The 21,360-nt window shown below is 39.5% G+C and overlaps 3 protein-coding genes across 7 annotated transcripts; 1 reads left to right on the top strand and 2 right to left on the bottom strand.

The window, feature by feature from the left end:
* Positions 1–634: 634 nt before the first annotated feature.
* On the bottom strand, positions 635–6,863 carry atg3 (autophagy related 3). The gene is made up of 12 exons (XM_028465539.1): positions 6,639–6,863; positions 6,509–6,550; positions 6,369–6,418; positions 4,807–4,877; positions 4,607–4,714; positions 3,493–3,545; positions 3,333–3,411; positions 3,217–3,251; positions 2,985–3,137; positions 2,034–2,161; positions 1,902–1,970; positions 635–1,810 (listed from the first exon to the last, which is right to left on the bottom strand). Exons 1-12 carry the CDS (start codon positions 6,708–6,710, stop codon positions 1,729–1,731), a joined length of 942 nt encoding a protein of 313 aa, XP_028321340.1. The 5' UTR covers positions 6,711–6,863; the 3' UTR covers positions 635–1,728.
* cars2 (cysteinyl-tRNA synthetase 2, mitochondrial) lies at positions 6,268–13,649 on the top strand. Of its 4 annotated transcripts, none has more exons than XM_028465200.1 (15): positions 6,268–6,585; positions 8,108–8,158; positions 8,312–8,429; positions 8,505–8,576; positions 8,878–8,983; positions 9,134–9,217; positions 9,644–9,773; positions 9,846–9,979; positions 10,846–10,913; positions 10,986–11,052; positions 11,132–11,270; positions 11,366–11,489; positions 11,750–11,848; positions 11,931–12,146; positions 12,217–13,649. In XM_028465200.1, exons 3-15 carry the CDS (start codon positions 8,382–8,384, stop codon positions 12,316–12,318), a joined length of 1,389 nt encoding a protein of 462 aa, XP_028321001.1. In that variant the 5' UTR covers positions 6,268–6,585; positions 8,108–8,158; positions 8,312–8,381; the 3' UTR covers positions 12,319–13,649. The 4 variants fall into 4 exon arrangements, with proteins under 4 accessions (XP_028321001.1, XP_028320993.1, XP_028320975.1 ...); XM_028465192.1 differs by lacking the exon at positions 6,268–6,585 and adding an exon at positions 6,829–7,437 and having other exon boundaries at positions 8,114–8,158; positions 12,217–13,647; XM_028465174.1 differs by lacking the exon at positions 6,268–6,585 and adding an exon at positions 6,829–7,437 and having other exon boundaries at positions 12,217–13,644.
* On the bottom strand, positions 13,112–18,277 carry ddrgk1 (DDRGK domain containing 1). 2 transcript variants are annotated; one of them, XM_028465570.1, is made up of 8 exons: positions 18,144–18,277; positions 15,797–15,946; positions 15,502–15,632; positions 15,325–15,426; positions 14,552–14,674; positions 14,446–14,484; positions 14,268–14,373; positions 13,112–13,985 (listed from the first exon to the last, which is right to left on the bottom strand). In XM_028465570.1, exons 2-8 carry the CDS (start codon positions 15,867–15,869, stop codon positions 13,825–13,827), a joined length of 735 nt encoding a protein of 244 aa, XP_028321371.1. In that variant the 5' UTR covers positions 15,870–15,946; positions 18,144–18,277; the 3' UTR covers positions 13,112–13,824. The 2 variants fall into 2 exon arrangements, with proteins under 2 accessions (XP_028321371.1, XP_028321364.1); XM_028465563.1 differs by lacking the exon at positions 18,144–18,277 and adding an exon at positions 16,602–16,814.
* Between the last annotated feature and the right edge of the window lie 3,083 nt (positions 18,278–21,360).

Genomic DNA, 21,360 nt, shown 5'->3' on the forward strand with positions numbered 1-21,360 from the left:
AGATAAAATGTGTTTTGGGAAGCTGACCTCGAGAAGAGAGCAGAAAACACGAGACAGCAGAAATGAAAAGTCTCAACTTAAAGCCTATAAAAGAATAAGGTCTATGAGTAAATAAGTTAATAAACATAACTAACAATTTTGGCCCTGACAGGGCGTAATAGTTAGATTTCACAGATTTCAAATTATATATGTGTATTTTAAACTCAGCTAATTATTTTAAAAAAGCGATTACATTTAAGTATTAGTATTTAAAATGCAATTAGGGGAACATTGGTGGTATTTTGCATTATCTTTACCAGTGTTCTACCTTAAAATGTCTTTAAGTTACACAAAAAAAAACAAGAAACTTTTTAAAGTGACGACCTTTTAAAAAAAAAAAAAATTTAAATAAAATAAACATATTTAACGTGCAAATGTAAAATCTGTGTGAGAAATCCGTCATCCATCAGATTCTGACTACACGTAACCACACGCAGTTACCTGTAAAACCTAAATCGCACAAATTAAACCGTTTACACAACAAACGTTTTTCCTTGCATGCCAAGGTTCTAAAAAAAAAAAAAAGAAAAAATATGCAAATATAAAGAGAAAATTTCTTGCAAGACTCTTTCAAAATCTCACACAAACACTTTTCTCATATCTGGAGATTATTTTTTATTGATAAATGTACATCGCTTCAGAATGGCCAATAGTCACCATCAAGCAGTTTATACAAGAAGACTGGACAGTTAACAACCGACTTACAGAGAGACTGAGCGGACATTTGTTTAGTTTGCTGCTGGAAACACAGTAGAAAAACAACACAAATATAATCTTTATAGATAGATTTATGTATTCATTTATTTATTATAGATGTGTTTAAGCTTAACTAAAGTGCCTGGACGTTTGTTTGAATTCATGTTCAACAGTAGCACATAGAGGACTCAACGCGGCAGCAGCAGCTGGACATTACTTCTATTAGAATAATATTATTAATGCAGCATGAAGTCAATGTGGGAAGACTAAAACAAGAAAAAAAAGGGGGTCACAATGGTATGAATAGAGTCTAATGCATCAAAGTTGACCAAACTGAAGAAGGAACAAACTTAGTGTATTTGGAAAATGTTGATTTTTCAACCGTTTCGTCAAACGTAAAAGTATGAAGTGATGCTGGGATAAAAACTTTTTTCAGTTCCCATGACTGAACAATTAGTGGAACTTTGGTTTCGATGGGGAAAAAAAATAAATGTGTGCGCAGTTATTCTATCTACCGTTTGTAGCTATAGGCGTGACTGATAGAAACGAACAGAAATAGGATCAAATATGGAGAATAGTTAGATATTTGTGTATTGTGTGTATGTTGCTTTAAAAACACGTCAGACGTTTGGGTGGATTATCCATGACTGACTGTATACCGGCCTAGAATAGAGTCGTAAAGTGGCAAACTTTAATTTAATTCACTGTAGGTTGCAACTGTTCTCGAAGCTGTTGAAATATCAAGGAGCGCAAATGTTTCTAAAGTAATATACCCACAAACATGTCACTGCGGTGTTTAATACTCATGTCTGATATGAGCTCAGAAAGCGTTGGTCCGGACCTTCTCCTGCCATCGTTGGTCTGTAAAAAGGTGAAACTGCCTCCGAGTGGTTTCAACTATTTGGCCACATTCCTCATCACGCAGAACAACAACAACAAAAGCAACAAAGATAAAGCCCAACAGGCCACAGCAGGTTCCATCTGTGCATGAAGCTACATGGTGAAGTGTCGCGTGTAGTCGTATTCTATCGTAGGAATGACAGCCTGCACAAACTTGAGGAAAATCAGGAGATACCTGTGAGTTTGGGTTAAAGGGAAACTGCTGATAGAGGGGAAAAAAGCACCCGACTCGGAGGAACCAATATCGTGTTAGCGTGGAAGGATACATGTGCACGCCGAGCTCGCCACCTCCTTCCGCCACCGTCTCGATGATTTTTTTCATCACTTCAGCATGCCTGAAAGCAAACAGACGTGAGTTATGGACTCAGGGGAACGGGAACATTCCTCGTCCCACTTACCGACAAGGGTGGACCGAGCACATGGCGGGTGGGGGCAGGTGGGGGTGGTTCTCGATGGTGACCGTCTTCTTTACGTGGTCCTGGCTAATGTCCTCGTACATTTGTTCTACAGTCAATGGTTGTCTGTCCTAGTACAAACGATAGGGTTAACACGACATCTGAACCTTTTAAATCATAAATCTAATAAAATAATAATAATAAACCTCCCATCAGGGTTTTAAAGTCAATCAATGATGAGGTAAATTTCCCAGATTGCTACTTGTATCATTTAAAATCTAGAGCAGACAATAGAAACTGGCGGCCCTCAGTCTAAAGTTGTGCGTCCCCCTATTTAGTGATTCCAAACACACGAAATGCAAGACACACACACACACACACAAAATTTAAGGAAAAAATAAAAATACACAACATGACTCGTGACAAAAACAACAAATATACATAGAATGACAGTCAAACATACACAATTACAGATTAAAAAACAATACACAATGATTCCAAAAAAAAGACAAGATGACAGGAAAAATACACAAAACTACTTATTAGATTAAAGAAATACAAAAGAATGATAACAAAATGACTCCAAAAACCTAAAAAACAACCCAGGACAAAAAAAACAAAACAACAAAAATACACAAAATGACTGCAAAACCAAAATGACAGAGAAAAATCACAAAGTGAGAGAAATATACACAAAATGACGTATTGGATTAAAGAAATGCAAAAAATAAAGACAAGAAAAATATACAAAATAACAAATACACTAAAGACATCGCTCACAAATTAACCACAAAAATATACAGAGATATACAGCACCATCTCCTGTTAGAAATGTGAATTGCACATAGCTATTCTTGCATAAATCTAATGAATGAATCAATAAATGAATTTCCCAGCCCTTAACCTGTGGCTCTTGTTGAAACAGTATTGCTGGTTACTGACACAAACACACACCTCGTCATATCCGAACAGCCAGAGTCGGGGGGTCTGGTAGTATTTGTCGTAGGTAATGTACAGGTCGTAAGTTCTTGTCTGAAGGATGGCATCCTCGCTCCCAGACTCTACGTTTGCTTTGGTTTCTGTCATCTTACTGGTGTCCAGGGTTGCCTAGCAACAGGAGAGAGCGGTCAGGTGATGGCTAGACAGACGCACATGGAGAGAAAGAGAGAGAGAACGATGCAAAGACCTCGTCTGTTTCCAGCAGGCCGCTCTCCTCGTACTCTGAAAGGACAAGACAAAGCAGTGTTAGTGTGAGAGGACTCACACACACACACCCACACAACAGGAAGGACACGTGGATACCTTCCATATCTGCTGCCTCATCCTCCTCATCATCATCATCGTCACGGCACGCTGTGGATGTGGCGTTCATGTTCTTGTCCTGAAATCATCCCAGAACTTAAACTGAGACCACAGCAACACAACAACAGAGAAATAGAATATGTTTCAAAGTAAAACTCACCTTACTGTTGTCCAGACAGAGTTCCTGCACAGTATCCGTGACGCCTAACAAACCTGCTCACACACACAGACACACACACACACACTAAACAAAATTACACAAACTGCATTCATGGAGAAAACACAAGTGAGAATATTGTATGCTGGCAACAGCTGTGTTTATCAACAGACTCTCCTCAGCAGCCAAACAGGAGAGTTTGATTTGTTGCCATGACGTCAGCGTGTGTCCTTTGAGGTGGGCACCTCGCATTATTTCCAAAAAAAAATGTACAATATTCAAGATCTACAGTGTAAAAGTAAAAACCAGTAAGAAAAATTAGAAAACAAAATGAAGGATTCTTGTTTTCTTTATTTACAAACAAGTCAAAGTTGGAAAAAAAAAAAAGTTATTTAATATGATAATATTCCTGATTATATACATGGGCACGACTGGTTGCTGTGTGCCATTAGGACTGTTGCCATGGCAACAGGCATGCTAGCATTTGTCCTTTAAAGTGGAATCTGCAAAAATTGTTTATAAAAATGAATCGCAAAATTAACAAATTTGACAGCATGATCAGACAAAAAAACTATAATAATAATTTAGCGAATTTTCCGGACTGTAAGTCGCATTTATTTAAAAATGTATTTCACAAAATCCAAGACCAAGAATAGACTCAAAACATTACAAGCCATAACCATCCAAACTACAAAAGAAGTATGACTTATAGACCGGATAATACGATAATGTTGAAAAAAATCTGAATAAATCAGTCAGTATGAAATGTAAAGCCACATAAAAGGTGGATCACCCTGATTAAATCAGATAAAAACATACAAAATATATAATAACAGATAAATTATGAGAATATTTTACAGCTTGTGTGAAAACTTGTGCTTTCTATTTATAATGCAGAACATTTTAAATAAAAGTTAATGATATACATGACGTTTGAATATATTTTTTTTCATGCAGGCAACCAAGCAACTAATCTCTAGTTAATCACAGGGAAATCATCCAATTAATGATAATATTGTGTGTAAAGCAACTATCTTAGATGAGGAGCTGTTTTCTACACTTAAATGTGATTTAAAATGTGGTTTTTGCCTCTTTCAGGCTAATCTCTCCCCCCCACCTGCATTGTGGTACGTGTCCACCCAGCCTCCGTCTCCATCGTCCTCCTCTATGATGGCCTCCAGCTCGTCTGAATACTCCATCTGTTTACAGCGCTTGTAACAGGGCACTGTGTGTGCACACAAAGCCAGAGCCACAGGTGATGCAATCAGCCACAGAGCGACGCTACAGGAAGCTACACATTCCACAGGCTTCTCTCACCATTACGCGTCAGGAGGAACTGTTTATCCGGAGGCAGGAAGGGCTTCACCTTCACATCTTCTCCAGTCGCCCTGAACGTGGAACAAACCACAGGAAGGTGTGATTTCCATCTGATGTCATTACTGGCTATTAATCAATACGGTTGGCCAACTATTGTTATTATTTTACGTTTCAATGCTTCAGATTTGAAGTTAAACGACACAAAATTATGATTCGACTTCTGTCCAGTTTGCCTCACTTGCTAGAAGGGTTTTTTTTGTGTCCGCTATTTTTATGATACTAAATTTTGTCAAAATGCCAGATATTGTTTACATTTCAGGAGGATAAGTCCATCATATTGCAATATATCATAGTGAGATTTGGCATTTCTGTCTCTGGAATGCATTTAACCTCAGACATACACACCGTTCAATTGGGAAAATTGTATTATAACCAGTGATATTGGCTCGGGGTGGGACATTACACCAAATTCACGATTTTGTTTAAATACACTAAAAGTGTATTTCCATACTTGTATAAAAAGGAAAAACAGGATTAGATCATCCTACATTAACAAATTAAGTGAATCTCTCTGGGGATGATTTTTTTTTTTCTCTCAAAACGATTGCAGGAATATTTCACCATAAATTGTTCAAAAAAGCTTCATTAAATTTTCACACAACAATATTCCAATAGAATTGTAATCTTTTAAATGATATTGTCATTCAATGAAGTAGTCGGTTTCAATTTCAAGAGAGTTTGACTGATTGTTTACCATTTTAAATAATGTAAGTGACTTATTTATGTTTTTAATACATGGAAGTTCAAACTAGGGCACAATCATGTGGATATTGTGACTTTTTTTGGTCACGAGATCAAACTGGGTCGTATGTGGCCCCTGAACTAAAATGTCTGACGCCTTGATTAAAATTATGTTTTAATATCACGTGTAGGGCTGGGCAATATATAGGCCAAAAGGAAAATCTTGACAATTTTAACACAATTTTTTTTTTTTTTTTTAGCAAAAACACAATTCTGGCTGATTTTTGCTGATGCAAAATGCAACACAAGCACGTGTATTATTAACAGCAGCACAATATGTGCACATTGGCTTTTTCTCCTACGAGGGACAGCACATGTGAGTGAGCTCCGTAGTGTGGCTTGGGTTGGGACACACTCAGCAATCCATCCAACTGTGATTATCAGAAAGCAGCGACCCCTAAAACAAGTATTTTAATTTAAAAAAAAAATCAGTTACAAAGTTAAAATATTTCATTAGAGGCGACATTGCAATTTTCTATATCACCAAAATAGAAAACTCGATATATCTTGAATCTCAATATATTATATTATATATTATATTATAGTAAAAGGCAGGCAGTACTTTTGCCTCGTGTAGGGGGCGCACGTGAGTCCAAAAATTCTTCTTCTACGATGCAGAGTAACAGGAAGTTACGTTAAATTCAGTCACTACTTTTCCGAATACTTTAATAAATATAATTAAAAACGTAATGTCTCGCCAAAAATCAACCTCACCGTACACCACACACAGTTATCAACAAGCCGTTAAAGCGTTAATTTACCATTTCCACGTCGGACAGTGATGAACCAGGTGATCTCCAGCTGCTACAAACTGAAAGTACAGAGAGAGGGAAGAGCACCGCGGTCACGACGAGCCGTGTTCACAACACCCAGAGCCGCTGTGTGAGGTTAACCAGCTCACCTCCTCCGGTGTTATCACCCCCGTCTCTTTAAACTTGGATTCCTGCGGAAACACAGGAGGAGAAGGAGCAGGGCTGAGTCAGTGTTCCAGAGCTACGACACCTGACACACACACGCACACACAGTTTTACCTTCAGCACCGGAGTCAGGAACTCCGCCACTCCCAGCGCGGTGCCTTTCACCGAGTTAATAACGTTCTGCATTTCAGAAAACAAGCGAGAACCGGGCGGTTCTTGTTTTTTTTTATCTCAGCGGGCTGTCAACGCTCTGTTGCGGGTTATTTGGACATTACTGCTGAGGCACGGCCGGTCACATGACCACAGCTAACGCGTCTCATTCCGTACTCTCGCGAGAACTTGAGACGGAACTGTACTTTTTTTTTTTACAAACATGTACTACTTTCTTTAACAAACATAAATAACATATATTCCCAAATCTCCCAAAGGCGTAACATTTGTAAACACAAAAAGCAAAGTAAAAACCAGGCAAAAAAAAAAAAAAAAGACGATATTCTAAAGACGATTCATTGGTCACGTGGTGGCGATATTGCACGTCAGATGGATTTTTCTTCACCGTGAAGAAGAAACTGTCACATTGAAGGAAGAAATGCACATTAAAAGCAACATGTAGTGGCCTTTTGTGTATTTTATTAAATAAAGGTTGTATTGGTGTGCTAGCCAATGCTAACGTGCTAAGCTAAACTAGCGGCGCTATGAGGTCGCTAGCATGGACTCCAAAGCTCCTCCGCTGTGTCCTCCGTCCGACACCGGTAGCTTACACCGTGAGGACCCGGACTGCGGGTTCCAGCTGTGGGGTAGCGAGCCGGACCTGGAGGACACCGACCGGCTTTGACACCGGTATACAGACCTACAACAGCCTGAGCAAACAGAAGGAGCCTTTGGTGTTGGCCAGGGACGGAGTGGCAACTTGGTACGAACCGTACACCAGTGTTACACTGAAATCGGTCACCCATCAGATTCTGTGATTAATGCGAGATTCACCATGGCAACCTTTAATCTTTAAAAAAATATATATATTATTGTCGTGTTTAAATTATAAATGTTAATTTAGAGTATGACATTTTAATGGTCATACGGAAACGCGCACCTTATTGGTCAGTTTAGGTGCTGTGATAGGTGCACCACGTGACTTAAAGTTCTGTCAGTTTTATTTCAGCTCATATTTATTTTTAGCTAACCCTTTTATTTTATCCCTAACCCAGGAAATACCCTAAAATTTTTAGTTTTTTCGTATATGTATTTTTAAAGGTGGAATTTGCCGTGTTAAATATGTTAAAATGAAAAAAAAAAAAATATGACAAAAGTGGGATTTGAACCCATTACTCAAGGAAGGATCCTTGAGTAATACGTTTCCGTATCAATAGACACTTCGTATTTTAATTGAGCAAATTTTTAATCATTAATACTACATGTAAACAATTAAAATGGTCAGACGCTTAATAATAATAATAATAATATTTATTTATAAAATATTGCCGATTTACTATTTTTTTTTTCCTTTTGCACATACGTTTGCTTGGTTTTAGATGCCATGGTTTGACATATCTGAAAAAATTAATAAAATGTCAAAATGTGTCCAGGTACAGCTGTGGACCAACTGTGTACGACCATGCTCACCTAGGACACGCATGGTATGTAATAACAGTTATTGTTTAGTATTCATTCAAATGTTTTTTATTTAAATACGTTTTAATTGTAGAAACATGTATAAATACTGTGACGTGACTGTGATGGCCAAATGTAATTATTTTCATCCCTATTTGTTGTCATTTTTCCCACCTCAGCTCCTACGTCCGGTTTGACATCCTGCAGCGAATCCTATCCAGACTGTTTGGGATCACCGTGATCCACGCCATGGTCATCACTGACATCGATGACAAAATCATCAAGAGAGGCTGGGAGGTAAACAGCAGCAAAACAAACAGCAGGCTGCTGTTGGCTTGGATCAGGTTCACGTTAAGCTTTTTTGTCTGACAGGAGAACCTTCCCCCGGCCGCCATCGCACGAACCTATGAGGAGGAGTTTAAGAGGGACATGCTGGCATTAAAGGTGTGTTTTAATACAATAAAAAACCTTGGGATAAATAAGATAAGATGCACCTTTACTCATCCCACATCTTTAAAAATTGTGACAAAACAAAAAAGAGTGGAAGAATCATGAACCATGGTATTAAGTCACATGAACCTGTGTGTGTGTGTGTGTGTGTGTGTGTGTGTGTGTGTGTGTGTGTGTGTGTGTGTGTGTGTGTGTGTGTGTGTGTGTGTGTGTGTGTGTGTGTGTGTGTGTGTGTGTGTGTGTGTGTGTGTGTGTGTGTGTGTGTGTGTTTTGATGTTTCTTCCTTGTCTTGCAGGTGATTCCTCCTGCAGTTTACCTCCGGGTCACGGAGAACGTGCCGCACATCATCGCCTTCATAGAGGGCATCATCAGAAACGGACACGCCTACGCCGCAAAAGATGGTGGGTAACTTATTATCAACTAGTCAAATGTACAAACGACAAGAATAATAAAAACTAATCAACTCAATTCATTTCGAATTACAGAAGAGACATGTTTACCGGTTACGGATGAGGATAAATAAGTAATTTGTTATTAATATTAATTTGTTGGAGGTGACGTGTACTTTGACATTCAGTCCATCGGAGGGCGCTACGGCAAGTTTACTGGAGCTGTGGAACCTCAGGGAGAACCAGGTGAGCTGCACCACAGCATTATTGTTTAACCCTACCATTATCCTTGGGGTCAATTTGACCCCATTCAATGTTTATTATAAAAAAATAATAGATGACTTTGTTCCTCTTGCTAGGGTGATACTTTTGACCTGATTCATGAAATCTTAGTAAAGTCATTCAACAATTTAAACTTAAGAATAACAAGTTAAATAGTTTTTCATGCTATGATTGTATTCAGAAAACTTATTTGTAATTTTTTTTTTTTTATGAAAAAAGTAACTTGGTGTGTCTCGTTTCATTAATTTGTATTATTATGGGAGAAGCTTTAGTTTTTTTTTTTAAACACGTGTGTGTGTTTTCATTATTAAGTTATTTATAATGGTTGATTGCTTCTTCTGTCAGAAAACTGTTTCTTTTAAGCGGCTCAAACTCGACGTTTCTCTCCAGGTGACTCAGGGAAACGCGACCCGCGGGATTTTGCTCTGTGGAAAAAGTCCAAAGCTGGGGAGCCGTACTGGGAGTCCCCGTGGGGCAGGGGGAGACCAGGCTGGCACATCGAGTGCTCCACCGTTGCCAGGTTGGACCTCGTTCTGCACCTTTCCACAATCTGAGTCTCTACCTGTTAAATGATTATTTCTGCTGTCCACAGCGCCATGTTTGGGAGTCAGCTGGACGTCCACTCAGGAGGGATCGACCTGGCTTTTCCTCACCACGAAAACGAGATCGCACAGAGTGAAGCCTTTCACCAGTGTGACCAGTGGGCCAACTACTTCCTGCACTCAGGTGAGCAGGAAGTGTTCCTGCGTCAACAGGAGTCTTTGAAACGTGACCTGTGATTTTAAATGTTTCAAAACAATGTGTTATATGTTAATTTATGAAAAACATTCAAACATTAAATACAGAAACTTTGATAAAATACTTAGAAATCGGTTGCTATGTTTACCTAAAAATAATGTACAGCTTATTGTTGCATAACGTGAGGAAAAAACATACGTTTCTTTTTTTAAACTTAAATTTAGCACTGTGGTTGTGTTTATTTTGGCAATGTCGCTTATTAGGCCTTTTATTTAAGCAATTCCTATAGAAAAGGTCATGAAATTGAAATTATGTAAGATTTTTGCACTATTTTTTTGTACAATAAAAATCTTTGTGCATAACAGATAGGAATTTGACGATGAAGCATAAAGACTGTAAACGAGCAATTTATCTTCTACGATTAATCGAATAATTAATTAGAAAATGAACAACTGATAACTAAAATAATTGTTTACTGCAGCTCTACTTTAAAAAGTAGCCAAACCCTAAAGTTGTGGCTGGAAATGATTTGATTATGGGCGGAGTTAGTTAAGACACGCCCAGTGTACACTATCAAATCCCCAATTAACTATCTATGCTATGCTAATCTGCTACTCATTACTCAATATACCGCTCTATTCATAATTCTCTCAATCCAACCTAACCGTCACAGATTGCAGTGTTTTTATTGGAGGAGGCGGGGCTAAAAGTGATGTCAGAAGCCAACCAGACGTCACATGAAATACTTTAACTAAAAGAATCATCATCAACAACACTATTTTGTATTGAAATACATTTATTTTCAGCAGGATAAAGGGGTCAATGGTAAAGGTGTGTGTGTGTGTCTTTTCCAGGGCACTTACACCTGAAAGGCAGTGCAGAGAAGATGTCCAAGTCGCTAAAGAACTACATCACCATCAAGGTGAAGCCCTCCAACTCCCACAGGTCTCCCTACAGCATATCTAATACAACCCGTCTCTCTGTCCTTCCTCAGGACTTCCTGCAGTCCTACTCTGCCAACGACTTCCGCATCTTCTGTCTTTTAAGCAAATACAGATCAGGTGAGTCAAAGTGAACGACTGGCGGGTATTAGAAAGTGCTGACTCAGCAGTTTCCCTTTAAAAACGTGTCCGTCTGCAGCCACAGATTACAGCGACAGGAGCATGTCGGAGGCTCGCAGCACCTCAGAAACTCTCTCCACCTTCATCCACTCGGCTCAGGCCTACATGAAGGGTCAGCTGGTGTGTGCGCCCGTACAGGAGAGCTTCCTGTGGGAGAGGTGACTCACTCATCCACCCGTTTGTTCCACTCATTCCTCCTCCCGTTCCTCTACCAACGCCTTCTGCCCACGTGTGTGTTCTGCTGACTCGTCAGGTTGGCCCAAACTAAAACCAACGTGGTGAAAGCCCTGGCGGACGACTTTGACACGCCGAAAGCTGTTGGGACACTGATGAACCTGGTTTACCACAGCAACTGCCATCTTCAGCCAGTTACCATGGTAACTCTTAGTCAGAAGATAAAAGCACATCAGCTTGTCTCCATAACATGAATGAAACGATGGCTGTCACACACTGAAGCACACATCTACTCCCTCTGTTCACTTGTCTTTATCGTATCTCAGCAATTGGATGTTTTCCCATTAACTAACCTGATTGGCAGCACCTACAGCCAAAGTCAGAACTTGATGATCCAATGTGGGAAATTTCCACATAATCTAACTGTGACTAACGATGACTGTTGGTGTTGTGTTTCTTTCAGTCTGATGGAGCCGTCCGCAGCCCAGCGGTGTTCGGTGCGATCACAGCCTACATCCAGGACATGCTGGATGTGTTCGGGATCCGTCTGCTGCACAGCGAGGTCAGCTCAGATGTCGTCAATATTCAACGTTTCAAGGCTGTTCAAACTGTTCCGATGAATTATTTTTGTCTTCCTTCCATAGGAAGCGAGCGTGCAGAGCAGCAGCTCTAACCTGCAGGCCATTGTGGAACAGATGGTCGACTTCAGAAGTGAAGTGCGAGCGTTCGCACTCGCCCGCCAGGACACGCCCACCGCAGAGTTGTTTAAAAAACCTGGGTTATACCCAGAGAGAACCCCTCTGCTTAAAGCCTGTGACGCCCTCAGAGACGACCTGGCACCCCTAGGTGTGCTGATTAAGGTGAGCTGGGTTGGTTGAACACAGTCAGGTGGTTTTGTTTTTGAGCTCATTAAGTTTGTTGTGTTTTTAGGACAGAGGAGTGACCTCCACGTGGGAGATCAAACAAAGTCGGGCTGTAAAAACGCACCATGACGACGACAAAGGCCAGGAGCCTTCATCTTCTCATGTCTGAGGATGGAACCGCCACAAAGAACTTAAATGTGATCCTGGTCTATACAATGTGCTAATTTTTTTTATTGTCTATTGACTTAAAAATGCTGAAGCTGGTGTCAAATTACAAAAGGAAATATCTGTGGACTGGATTTATATTCCAACAAACATTAAAGTGATGAAAAAAACAACAAAGCATAACATTTAGTAATTAAAATGCAAAGAGATGATTGAAGTATTGAAAATATGAGTGTGTTGTCTATCAGTATTTCTCAAATGGGGGTCCGTGTACCCCAAAGGGTACGAGATGGCACTACAGGGGCTACTTAAGAGAGAGAGAGGGGAAAATAAACAAAAAACCCCAGGTGTGATATGACCAGATATGATAAAAATGAGAAATCTATTCAGGAGCCACTGAATCACTTGTTTTTCAACCTTGGGGTTGGGATTTTTTTAATCGTTATTCTTTTTTCTTTTTTTAATTAAAACAATACACAATCTTAACTGTATTTCTATATTTTCACTTTGTGAAATATAAATCTAGTTCAATTAAAATCTGTGCTCAAACACGATCATCAAAAACTAACTAATCGGTAGAAAGTTGATATAAATGGAGTCATGACCCCAAAAAAAAAGGTTGGGAACCACTGCACCAATGTTTTATTCCACTTAATTACAAAATGAGATTCTTTAAAATGTGTGTCATCAGTCGTTCATTCCATCATTATTCTCTATAGTTATTTAAATAGTTTTCTAAGCAAAATGCAGTAGTCGAACAAAGAGGGGACTTGGATTTATAAACAAGAGAAAGGGGGTACTATCAGATGTGTTTATTGGAGTTGTAATGTCACTGTGGGCTACTAGCAGCTAGCAACAAGTCAATCACATGAAAATGGCTCAACCCACAACCACCCACAGTAGATGATTGGATCGGAGTAGTCTTGGAAATCTTTAAAATGGAAAGGTTGACTTATATTATGAGGATCCAAAAGGACAGGTTTTATGTTATTTGGAGCAAATGGATCACATTTATTACCCCCATGAAATCAGATTTTGTTTAACATCGCCCCACACGCACCCCATCCCTCAGCACACTCTCCTGGTTCTTTTAGAAATAGTTATGAACTTCAAAGTTTAATTTGCAATTGTGTTGAGTATAGCAGTGGTAAATTTTATTTTTAAGTGTCAGTGGGTATAGATGTTGATATATAAAACTATGTACACCCTTCTTTTTCTTTTAGGATGTAATTTTGCTTTCAAAGCCCACATGTAAAAGAGGGTGTTGAACCTCAGAAACCTTTTTTTTTTATTTCTCTCTGAGTTTAATTTAAAAAAAAAAAAAAAAAGGACTTGTAAAGATCACAGGCATCTATATACTTTATTTTTGTATCTGTCATATTGTGTTGTATGCCACCTTATGTTAAGTCTATTTGATTGTTCAAACAAAAATACAGAAAAATAAAGAATTAAAAAAAAAAAGGTAATGTCACTGTGGAGCAACAGTGTCAGTCTATTGCGTGTTTACGTGTCAGGCGGCGCTGCTGCTCTCTGGTGTGAGGTTGATGAGTGAGTTGCTGGCCTGAACCAGTTCACTGATGGACACCCGGCCTCTGCGTCTGATGAACTGAGCCACTGATTCCAGTTCTTCTGGAGTGATGGAGATGAACTTCCCCCTGTCGTCGATCACGCCTGCAAACACAGCACAGGGTGGAGGTCAATTGCATTATTTTCCAATTACAATTAAAATTAGAATAATTTTTCTTCTCCTGAAAGTCAATTACGATTATGTTCTCAATCACGCATGTGTAAGTCATAAAACTGCAACAAGGTTTTCCCAGGTTTGCATTTAATGAAATTGTAATTGATTTCCATTGTAATTACAAGTACAAATGCAAAAATCTGAACTCAATTACAGTTATAACTACATCATAATTGTAATTAATTCTCAAATACGCCTCTCCTCCTGCTCACCTGTGAGGGACCCCTCAGCCAGCAGTTCCTGCACTCTGGTAATGGCGTCCTGGGTCCTCATCCCAAAGTGAGAGGCCAGATCCTCCAGTAGAACCACCTTGGAGTTCTGCGGGGGGGCGGAGCCTATTGTTAGCGCCACAGGTTTGTCAGACATCAGAGCACTGAGGCTCAAACTCACCTGGATGTGCTGGATGAACTCCTGCAGCAGGTTACGAGACTGGGAGACAAAAGAACGACACGTCAGCGGATGATGATGATGATGATGATGATGATGATGGTCTTACCTGGTCTTCTGACAGCTGCTCTTCCTCCCCCTGGTCCTCGATGACGAAGGATGCTTTCAGTTTTAAATACTCCTCCTCCTCACGTCTTTCCTGCTCTTCTTTGGCTCGCTTTTCGTCTTCCTCCTTCAGAAACACAAATGGAAAAATTCAAAATAAATCAGCAGGTTGTTGATAGAGATCATATTTTAGAGGAAAAAAAAACAAATTAGTGAAAATACAGATTGTTATTCTGTTAATTAAATTGTCAAGATTTTTTTTAAATATATTTTCTCCTTATAACCTACTTACAAACCGTTTGAACCAAGGATGTACTCCACATCGCTTCATTTATCACCATGCATAGTTAAACAATAACATCCACTCATTCATACACATTTCCTCCCTTTCTTTTCACTCGTGTTCTTTCTTTTTTTTCTGTTTATATTTCTATTGTTGTTTTAACTTGTAAAGTGTCTTTGAGTGTCTTGAAAAGTGCTCTTAAATAAAATGTATAATTATTATCATCATTATTATTATTATATAAATTTACATAATAACAAACGTTTTATAGTGATGGAATGGAGGCGACTTTCTTATTATTTTATTTTTTAAGTGCAGCCTATGTTCCTCGATTGGAATTTACATATTTTTCTTAAGGAATCATGGACACACTGTGATGTATCGATGTTAATCCCCTCTTATTTTCATCGATTGCATCTAATTCTAGGTGATTCATAACTGATTAATCCTTTTTAAACTGAGAGCTGTATTAGGTGCGTTGCCAGGTTGGTCACCTGTTTCTGCTCCAGCTGCCGCTCCTTCTCTTCCATCTGCTGTCGTTCCTGCTCGCGGAGCTCCTGCATCCTCTTCCTCTCCTCCCTCTCCTCCATCTCGGCCTGGAAACCACACAAACACACACACATTGTTACACAGCCTCTCGCTGCTGTCAAACAGCAGATGCTGGTGCTCACCTCTCGCTGGGCTTTCTTGGCCTGCTTCTCCTCCAGCTTCTTCTGCTTCTTGGCTCCAACTTTAGCCATTGGCTGAATGTTCTGCTGCTCCTCCTCATCCTCCGCCTCTTCTTCCTCCTGCTGCTCTTCCTCTACAAACCGACAACACAGTAAGATTATATTGATCTATTTAACTATGTTAACTGATTAAAAAGAGATTATCACCTGCCATCAAAGACTCACATAAGGAAGAAAGGAGAACGTTTTGTTTAATACTTGTGTCTGAGACAAATGACTTTATAATGAATATGTTTACCCTGTTCTACAACGTCCCTCTGTTGGCGCCTGTTGGCCATTGCGGTTGCCAGGTTTCTCCTCCGACGCGGCATTCCGGCGCCTCGATCCTCCGCAGCCCGCTGAGGAAGCCCCGCCGCCCGCACCACTTCTCTCTGCTGGGCCACATCAGCTGAACACACAACAACAACACAAAAGTAATGGAAATTGTAATTGTGGATTAAAAAAAAAAATGATAATAAATGTTATGTTAGTCAATAAAAGGCAACACAATGTTATTATAGGAGTAACAGGATTCTGCATCTGCTTTTTCAAATGTAAATTACAATTATGATGATGAAAACTACGTTTGAGGTTTTTTTTAATTGCTTTCAATACTCAAGTATTTTCATTTATTTAAAGACTTTAGTATTTTCACTTAATTAAGTTGTCCTTGTCCACATTTGGTTAATTATACATAAGGGTTTGTTCTTTCAATTATAAAAGTGCATTAAAACTAACAAATAAATATATATTTACTGTTTTATTGCAGGTTAGACTAATCGTACAGTGTTGGGCCCATACATCTTCACAGAGCGGCCGCTTTTGACCCGCAAGCGTCATGTTTATCACCCTGAGTGACAAGCGATACGCTGACGTAGCCTTCTTACTATTGACAAACAAGTGGACGCGTATTGGCAAAATAAATATCCACTTAACATCTGTTAATTGAGCTAAACGTCCTTTTAATGTCTATGTTATAATTACGGAGAAAGCTGTCAGAAAGAACATCAGCTCCAGCTGTTAGCATGTTGGCTGTTAGCATGCTAACAGCTAACAGCGCTCACCTTCCTCCGTTTTCTTCCGTACTTTCACCGCAAACACGATGAGGACGATGAGGATAGCAGCAGCTATCAGATACAACGCAATGTCCATAGCTGTGTAGATAAAACACGAAATAATGCACAATAAACAAGCACACACGCAAGTTTTATCCTCCTGCTCAGCACCAAAAACTACAACTGCCCTTCTTCGGTGGTAAACTGTGACAAAAACTACAACTGCTCTTCTTCGATGGTAAACTGTGACAAACACAAGTAAAGCTCCACAGTCCACCTACTGGCCATGGGTTAAAATAAAAACCAGGAAGTACTTGTAAACAGTCAAGCTGGAAGCAGAGGTACTGTAATATTTTTAGTTCAAATTAATTATATTGCACACTAACACTATTATTCATTTTTATCATATAGGCTGACTATTTATGGGAGTTTCGTGCACAAAAATGAAGAATACTACTAAGGATATGATTCGGTGATTAAATACATAAAATGACATTAGAAATTAAAATTATGCCTCCAGAAAAACTAAACAAAAATACACCAAATTCCCTTCAAAACACACAAATTGACTCCAAAAACACCTGAACTGACAGAAAAATCCACAAAATGACAACCTAAATGCACATTATGACTCCAGAAAAACAAAAATATACCAAAATGAATCCAAAAACACATAAAATGACAGAAGAATACACAGAATCACTTCAAAAACACACAAAATGACAACAAAAATGCACAATATGACTCCAGAAAAACTAAACAATGAAAATACACCAAAATCCCACCAAAAAAACATAGAAAACGACAGAAAAATACACCAAAATCACTCCATAAACACATGGAATGACTCAAAAAAACACATAAAATGACTTAAAATACACCAAATAACTCCAATAACACACAAGATGACAACCAAAATGCACAATATGACTCAGGACATACACTTTGTTCTTTTTTGCATTAGGCTCAAATTGGTCATTATTCTAAATGCTGACACGAATGTCGATAATGTGGCCCTGGGATGAGAGACAATCACGTTTGCGCCCCCCCCCCCCCCCACTGTGATAAAAGTTGCTTATAGCTGATCTAAAACATGCAGGACATGAGCTTTAGGACATTCCATGCAGTGCAGGTTGGCAGCCTGTAGGGGGTGGCATTGTGCAAAGGTCAAATATGCTTTACCACACAATTTAATTGAGTGTGGCTCACACACACACACACACACACACACACACACACACACACACTGTTCACTTCCTGCCTAATAAAGGCCTGCTGCTGACAGGCTCTGTGATAAACAGACAGTGATGATAACCTTGATAGATTATTCACTGTATAAATGATTTATCTGATGTACATGTCGGGCTTTGCCTCATGCTTTGACCTCTGTGCAGAGAAGATATCTGTGTTATTACAACAGATGCATAAAATGACTCCTCAGCACTATACTGAAGACAAATAACCCTGTCTGTATAGGAGCCTGGCATCATAAAGCATCACATCTAAACATAGCACCATGAACAGTGCAGTCAGCATGTTTTCTAACCCTACAGTAGAAGCAGAAGAGTCGGGGAGGAGGATGGGAAAGCGATGCCTGAGCGACTGTAGTTTTCCATCATCAGTGACATCAGGAGGACGCGTCCTTCTCCTTCTCCTGTCACTGCAATCTGACACTGCCAGTGTGTGTGTGTGTGATGTATGTGGAAATGTTGTGTTGTGTGTCACAACAGCGTCCATGCTAGCCAGAGAACACCTTCAGATTACAATCTGAGGGAAGGCAGGTGGAGGAGAGGTGAAGGGGAGGCACATAGTTTGAAGGGCACAGCGCTTGCCGCAGTCCGGATGTCCGGGTTTGCTGCTCAGGTAGTCCGTGGAGGCGGAGCCTGTGCAGGAACAGGAGCCCAGAGATAAACCTGCACTAAGGGGAGGAACCAGGGGACAAAAAAAAGGATCAAACATCACCAATTTCTCTCTTCTTCGTGGCTAAAAATCAACTGAAAAACAACAGTTACAATTCAAAGTCAAAATAAGATACTATCGTATCAAACAACCCCCCCCTTCCCCAATTTGTTCCTGCTCCTGCATAGGCAGAGTTTGACATTCTTGCCAGGGGGGGAAAAAGATATGCTATTATTGTCCAATGATACAGATATATCGATATAAACCCCCCCCCAACCTAATTTTAGGTCACGATATATCTCTCTATAGAAATAACAGGTTAAGTCTACTTTTAATGTGATGCCCCACTTGGTGTAATCTACAATTAAACAATCTGTGCCAAATAAGATTATTTATTCACCTTTTGTAATGGAAAAAAATGCCATATTTGTTTTTAACAAGTTGTCTCAAACAACAACACATTCAGTTTTTTTTCAATATCGATGCTGGTGTCAAAGAATATTACATTTTATGGCAAAGATCTTAAATTAAAAGAATATCCTGCACAGTTTACAGTGTTTTCTCACGGCGTGCAACAACTCTATGAAAAGCTTTTTTTTCCCAGTCCAAGATTGTGCGTTTCATGTGTGAGCCTTTCACCATTAATGAGCTGCAGGAAGTGCTCTCGACTATTCTCCATGTGGGTGTTACAAACACTAAACCTCGCCCACGCCACTTCCAGCACCCGACAGGTGACAGGTGAAGGGCAGGTTGTCAGCAACAAACTGTCCTCTGAAAACACACTTTGTTGACACTGTTTGCCGCTGGCTGGTGATCCGTAACAATCACTTTGTTGCCTTTACAATAGAACTAATGACGCCCACCGTGTCACAGATGCATCTACAGGCTTCATGTTGATAAAACTGATAAAGCTCTGGATATGATTCATCATCACTATGGCTTTATTTTGAATTAAAATCAAAAGTCATTAAAACACACGGATATATGAAAGCGGTAGTCAATATTAGTGTGACTAATTTACTACACAGTACTCTCTTATCTATCCACACGGGTCTGTTAATGGTTGTGTGTTTTTATGGCTGCTGGTCAGCATGGCTGCGACTGGGTGTGTCGTCTTACTTTCACCTTGCTCTTCAAGGACAACGTGACTTCAGGTCGACTCACAGAGCTTCCTTTGTCTTCCATTCCAAGTAATACACGACTATTTCAGGGAACTCTGTGCTGTGACCTGACAGAGAACTGACCAGGAAGTGACGGTCGGACACTTGTATTACCAGTAATACCGATAATAACTTAGATTTAAAGAGCGTTTTTACATACAGAATCCATTACTCATTCACACCAGTCACACCGGTGGTGTTAAGCTACAATGTAGCCACCAATATTCATGCCCAATTCCAAATCTGACATGGTTAAAGCTAGCTAAAGACAGGACTTATCGTAGCCTTCTTAAAGTTTTGTTTTGAAATCATTTGCCCAAGCCAATTCATGCCCTCTGCTTTGGATGTTTGATTAACTGATTAGTAATAGCTTGTGTCAAGCTACACTTTGCTTTACCCGAAGCTAAGACATTCCAATCCTAAAACCAAGCTAGCTGATGCTCGTCAAGAACACTCACTAGGTGTCGTGGTGTCGTGTAAAAGCTACGCGCTAACAAGTTTCCCCTAAAGGGTGAAGTGGAGTTACTTCTTTACTGTGGGATCAAACTTTAAATCCACTTTATAACCACTGTGTGGGACCATATAGTGCTAAACTGTTTCCAGTTCAAAGAGCCAGAGTCTTATTCCGCAGATCAGGTTATCTATCTGGCTCAAATATTAACCATCGCATGAATTATTGGTTGGAATGAGTAGTAAACTTTGTACTGGGGTAAGCAGCAGCTGAAAATGCGTGAGATGTGGATTAATTTGTAACCAGCGCTCTGTTTCGCAAGAGCATATATTTCACCACAGCATGGGGAGGGTGGCCAGTTAAAGAATATGCAGGCCTGGAGTACGGCTATAGCTGCAAACAGGAGGAAAAACAATGAAAGTTTAATAGGTTGGGTGTTAGTTTCACTGTGGACCAACAGACGCGCAAAGGCACTGATAGCAGCTCAAGTCAAAGGCTTAAAGTCAGGCTGGCTGAGTTCTTTATTCCTGCCTGAGGTGTTGCTTTCTCTTGTTTCTTTTAGAGGAGGGATCCCACTACAGTGCACCTAATAGAAGTGAGATAAAGATACTGAGGAAATGCACAGCAGCCTTATCTGGCACCTCCCTTCAATCTGTCATGACATCACATCCCGATTCGAAAGGGATTGGATGTTAAAATGCCTGAGAGCAACACGTTCACTGAGCTGAATGTATCAGCAACGGAGCGAGACGAATGCATGTGGGCATGACCTGCTTGGCCTTTTACTGCTTTGTGGTAACTGGTGGCTAAATTTGAAACAACTACACAAAACGATTCCAAAAACACAAAAAATTAGAAAAAAAGTAAAAAAAAATGACAAGAAAACTACACAAAATGACTCCAGAAACACCTAAAACAACAACAAAACTATACAAAATGACACAAATATTCACAAAATCACTTTTAAAAGCAAAATAATACACAAAACACCCAAAACCACAGAAATGTGATTTAAGTGGCTTATTTCTGCTTTATAATATTCAAACATCATACGATTTGGTCATCTACTCAGTACAATAAAGCTAAGGCTGTCAACTAGTTCAGAACACAACACAATAAATACAGAACGAGACTAAAAAACACTTATGACCAGGTTTGGTTACATTTTGAATGATTTTGTACATTCACAAGTGTTAAAATTTTCAGATTTTAGGAAAAGAAAAAAATCTGAAAAACTCTTGAATACTTCTTCAACAAA

This window comes from Gouania willdenowi, chromosome 2 (genome assembly GCF_900634775.1).
Source record: "Gouania willdenowi chromosome 2, fGouWil2.1, whole genome shotgun sequence".
Classification (NCBI taxonomy): Eukaryota; Metazoa; Chordata; class Actinopteri; order Blenniiformes; family Gobiesocidae; genus Gouania; species Gouania willdenowi.

Coding starts and splice junctions, on each gene's coding strand:
- atg3 (XM_028465539.1), bottom strand. CDS start 6,710: ATGCAGAACGTTATTAACTCGGTGAAAGGCACCGCGCTGGGAGTGGCG. Junction 3,546..4,606: donor GGACACGTACCACAATGCAG/GTGGGGGGGAGA, acceptor GTGTGTGAGCAG/GTTTGTTAGGCGTCACGGAT. Junction 3,412..3,492: donor TCTGTCTGGACAACAGTAAG/GTGAGTTTTACT, acceptor GGATGATTTCAG/GACAAGAACATGAACGCCAC.
- cars2 (XM_028465174.1), top strand. CDS start 7,220: ATGAGGTCGCTAGCATGGACTCCAAAGCTCCTCCGCTGTGTCCTCCGT. Junction 8,159..8,311: donor GCTCACCTAGGACACGCATG/GTATGTAATAAC, acceptor TTCCCACCTCAG/CTCCTACGTCCGGTTTGACA. Junction 11,490..11,749: donor ATCTTCAGCCAGTTACCATG/GTAACTCTTAGT, acceptor TGTTTCTTTCAG/TCTGATGGAGCCGTCCGCAG.
- ddrgk1 (XM_028465563.1), bottom strand. CDS start 16,689: ATGGACATTGCGTTGTATCTGATAGCTGCTGCTATCCTCATCGTCCTC. Junction 15,947..16,601: donor ACGGAAGAAAACGGAGGAAG/GTGAGCGCTGTT, acceptor TTGTGTGTTCAG/CTGATGTGGCCCAGCAGAGA. Junction 14,485..14,551: donor AGCAGCTGTCAGAAGACCAG/GTAAGACCATCA, acceptor TTTGTCTCCCAG/TCTCGTAACCTGCTGCAGGA.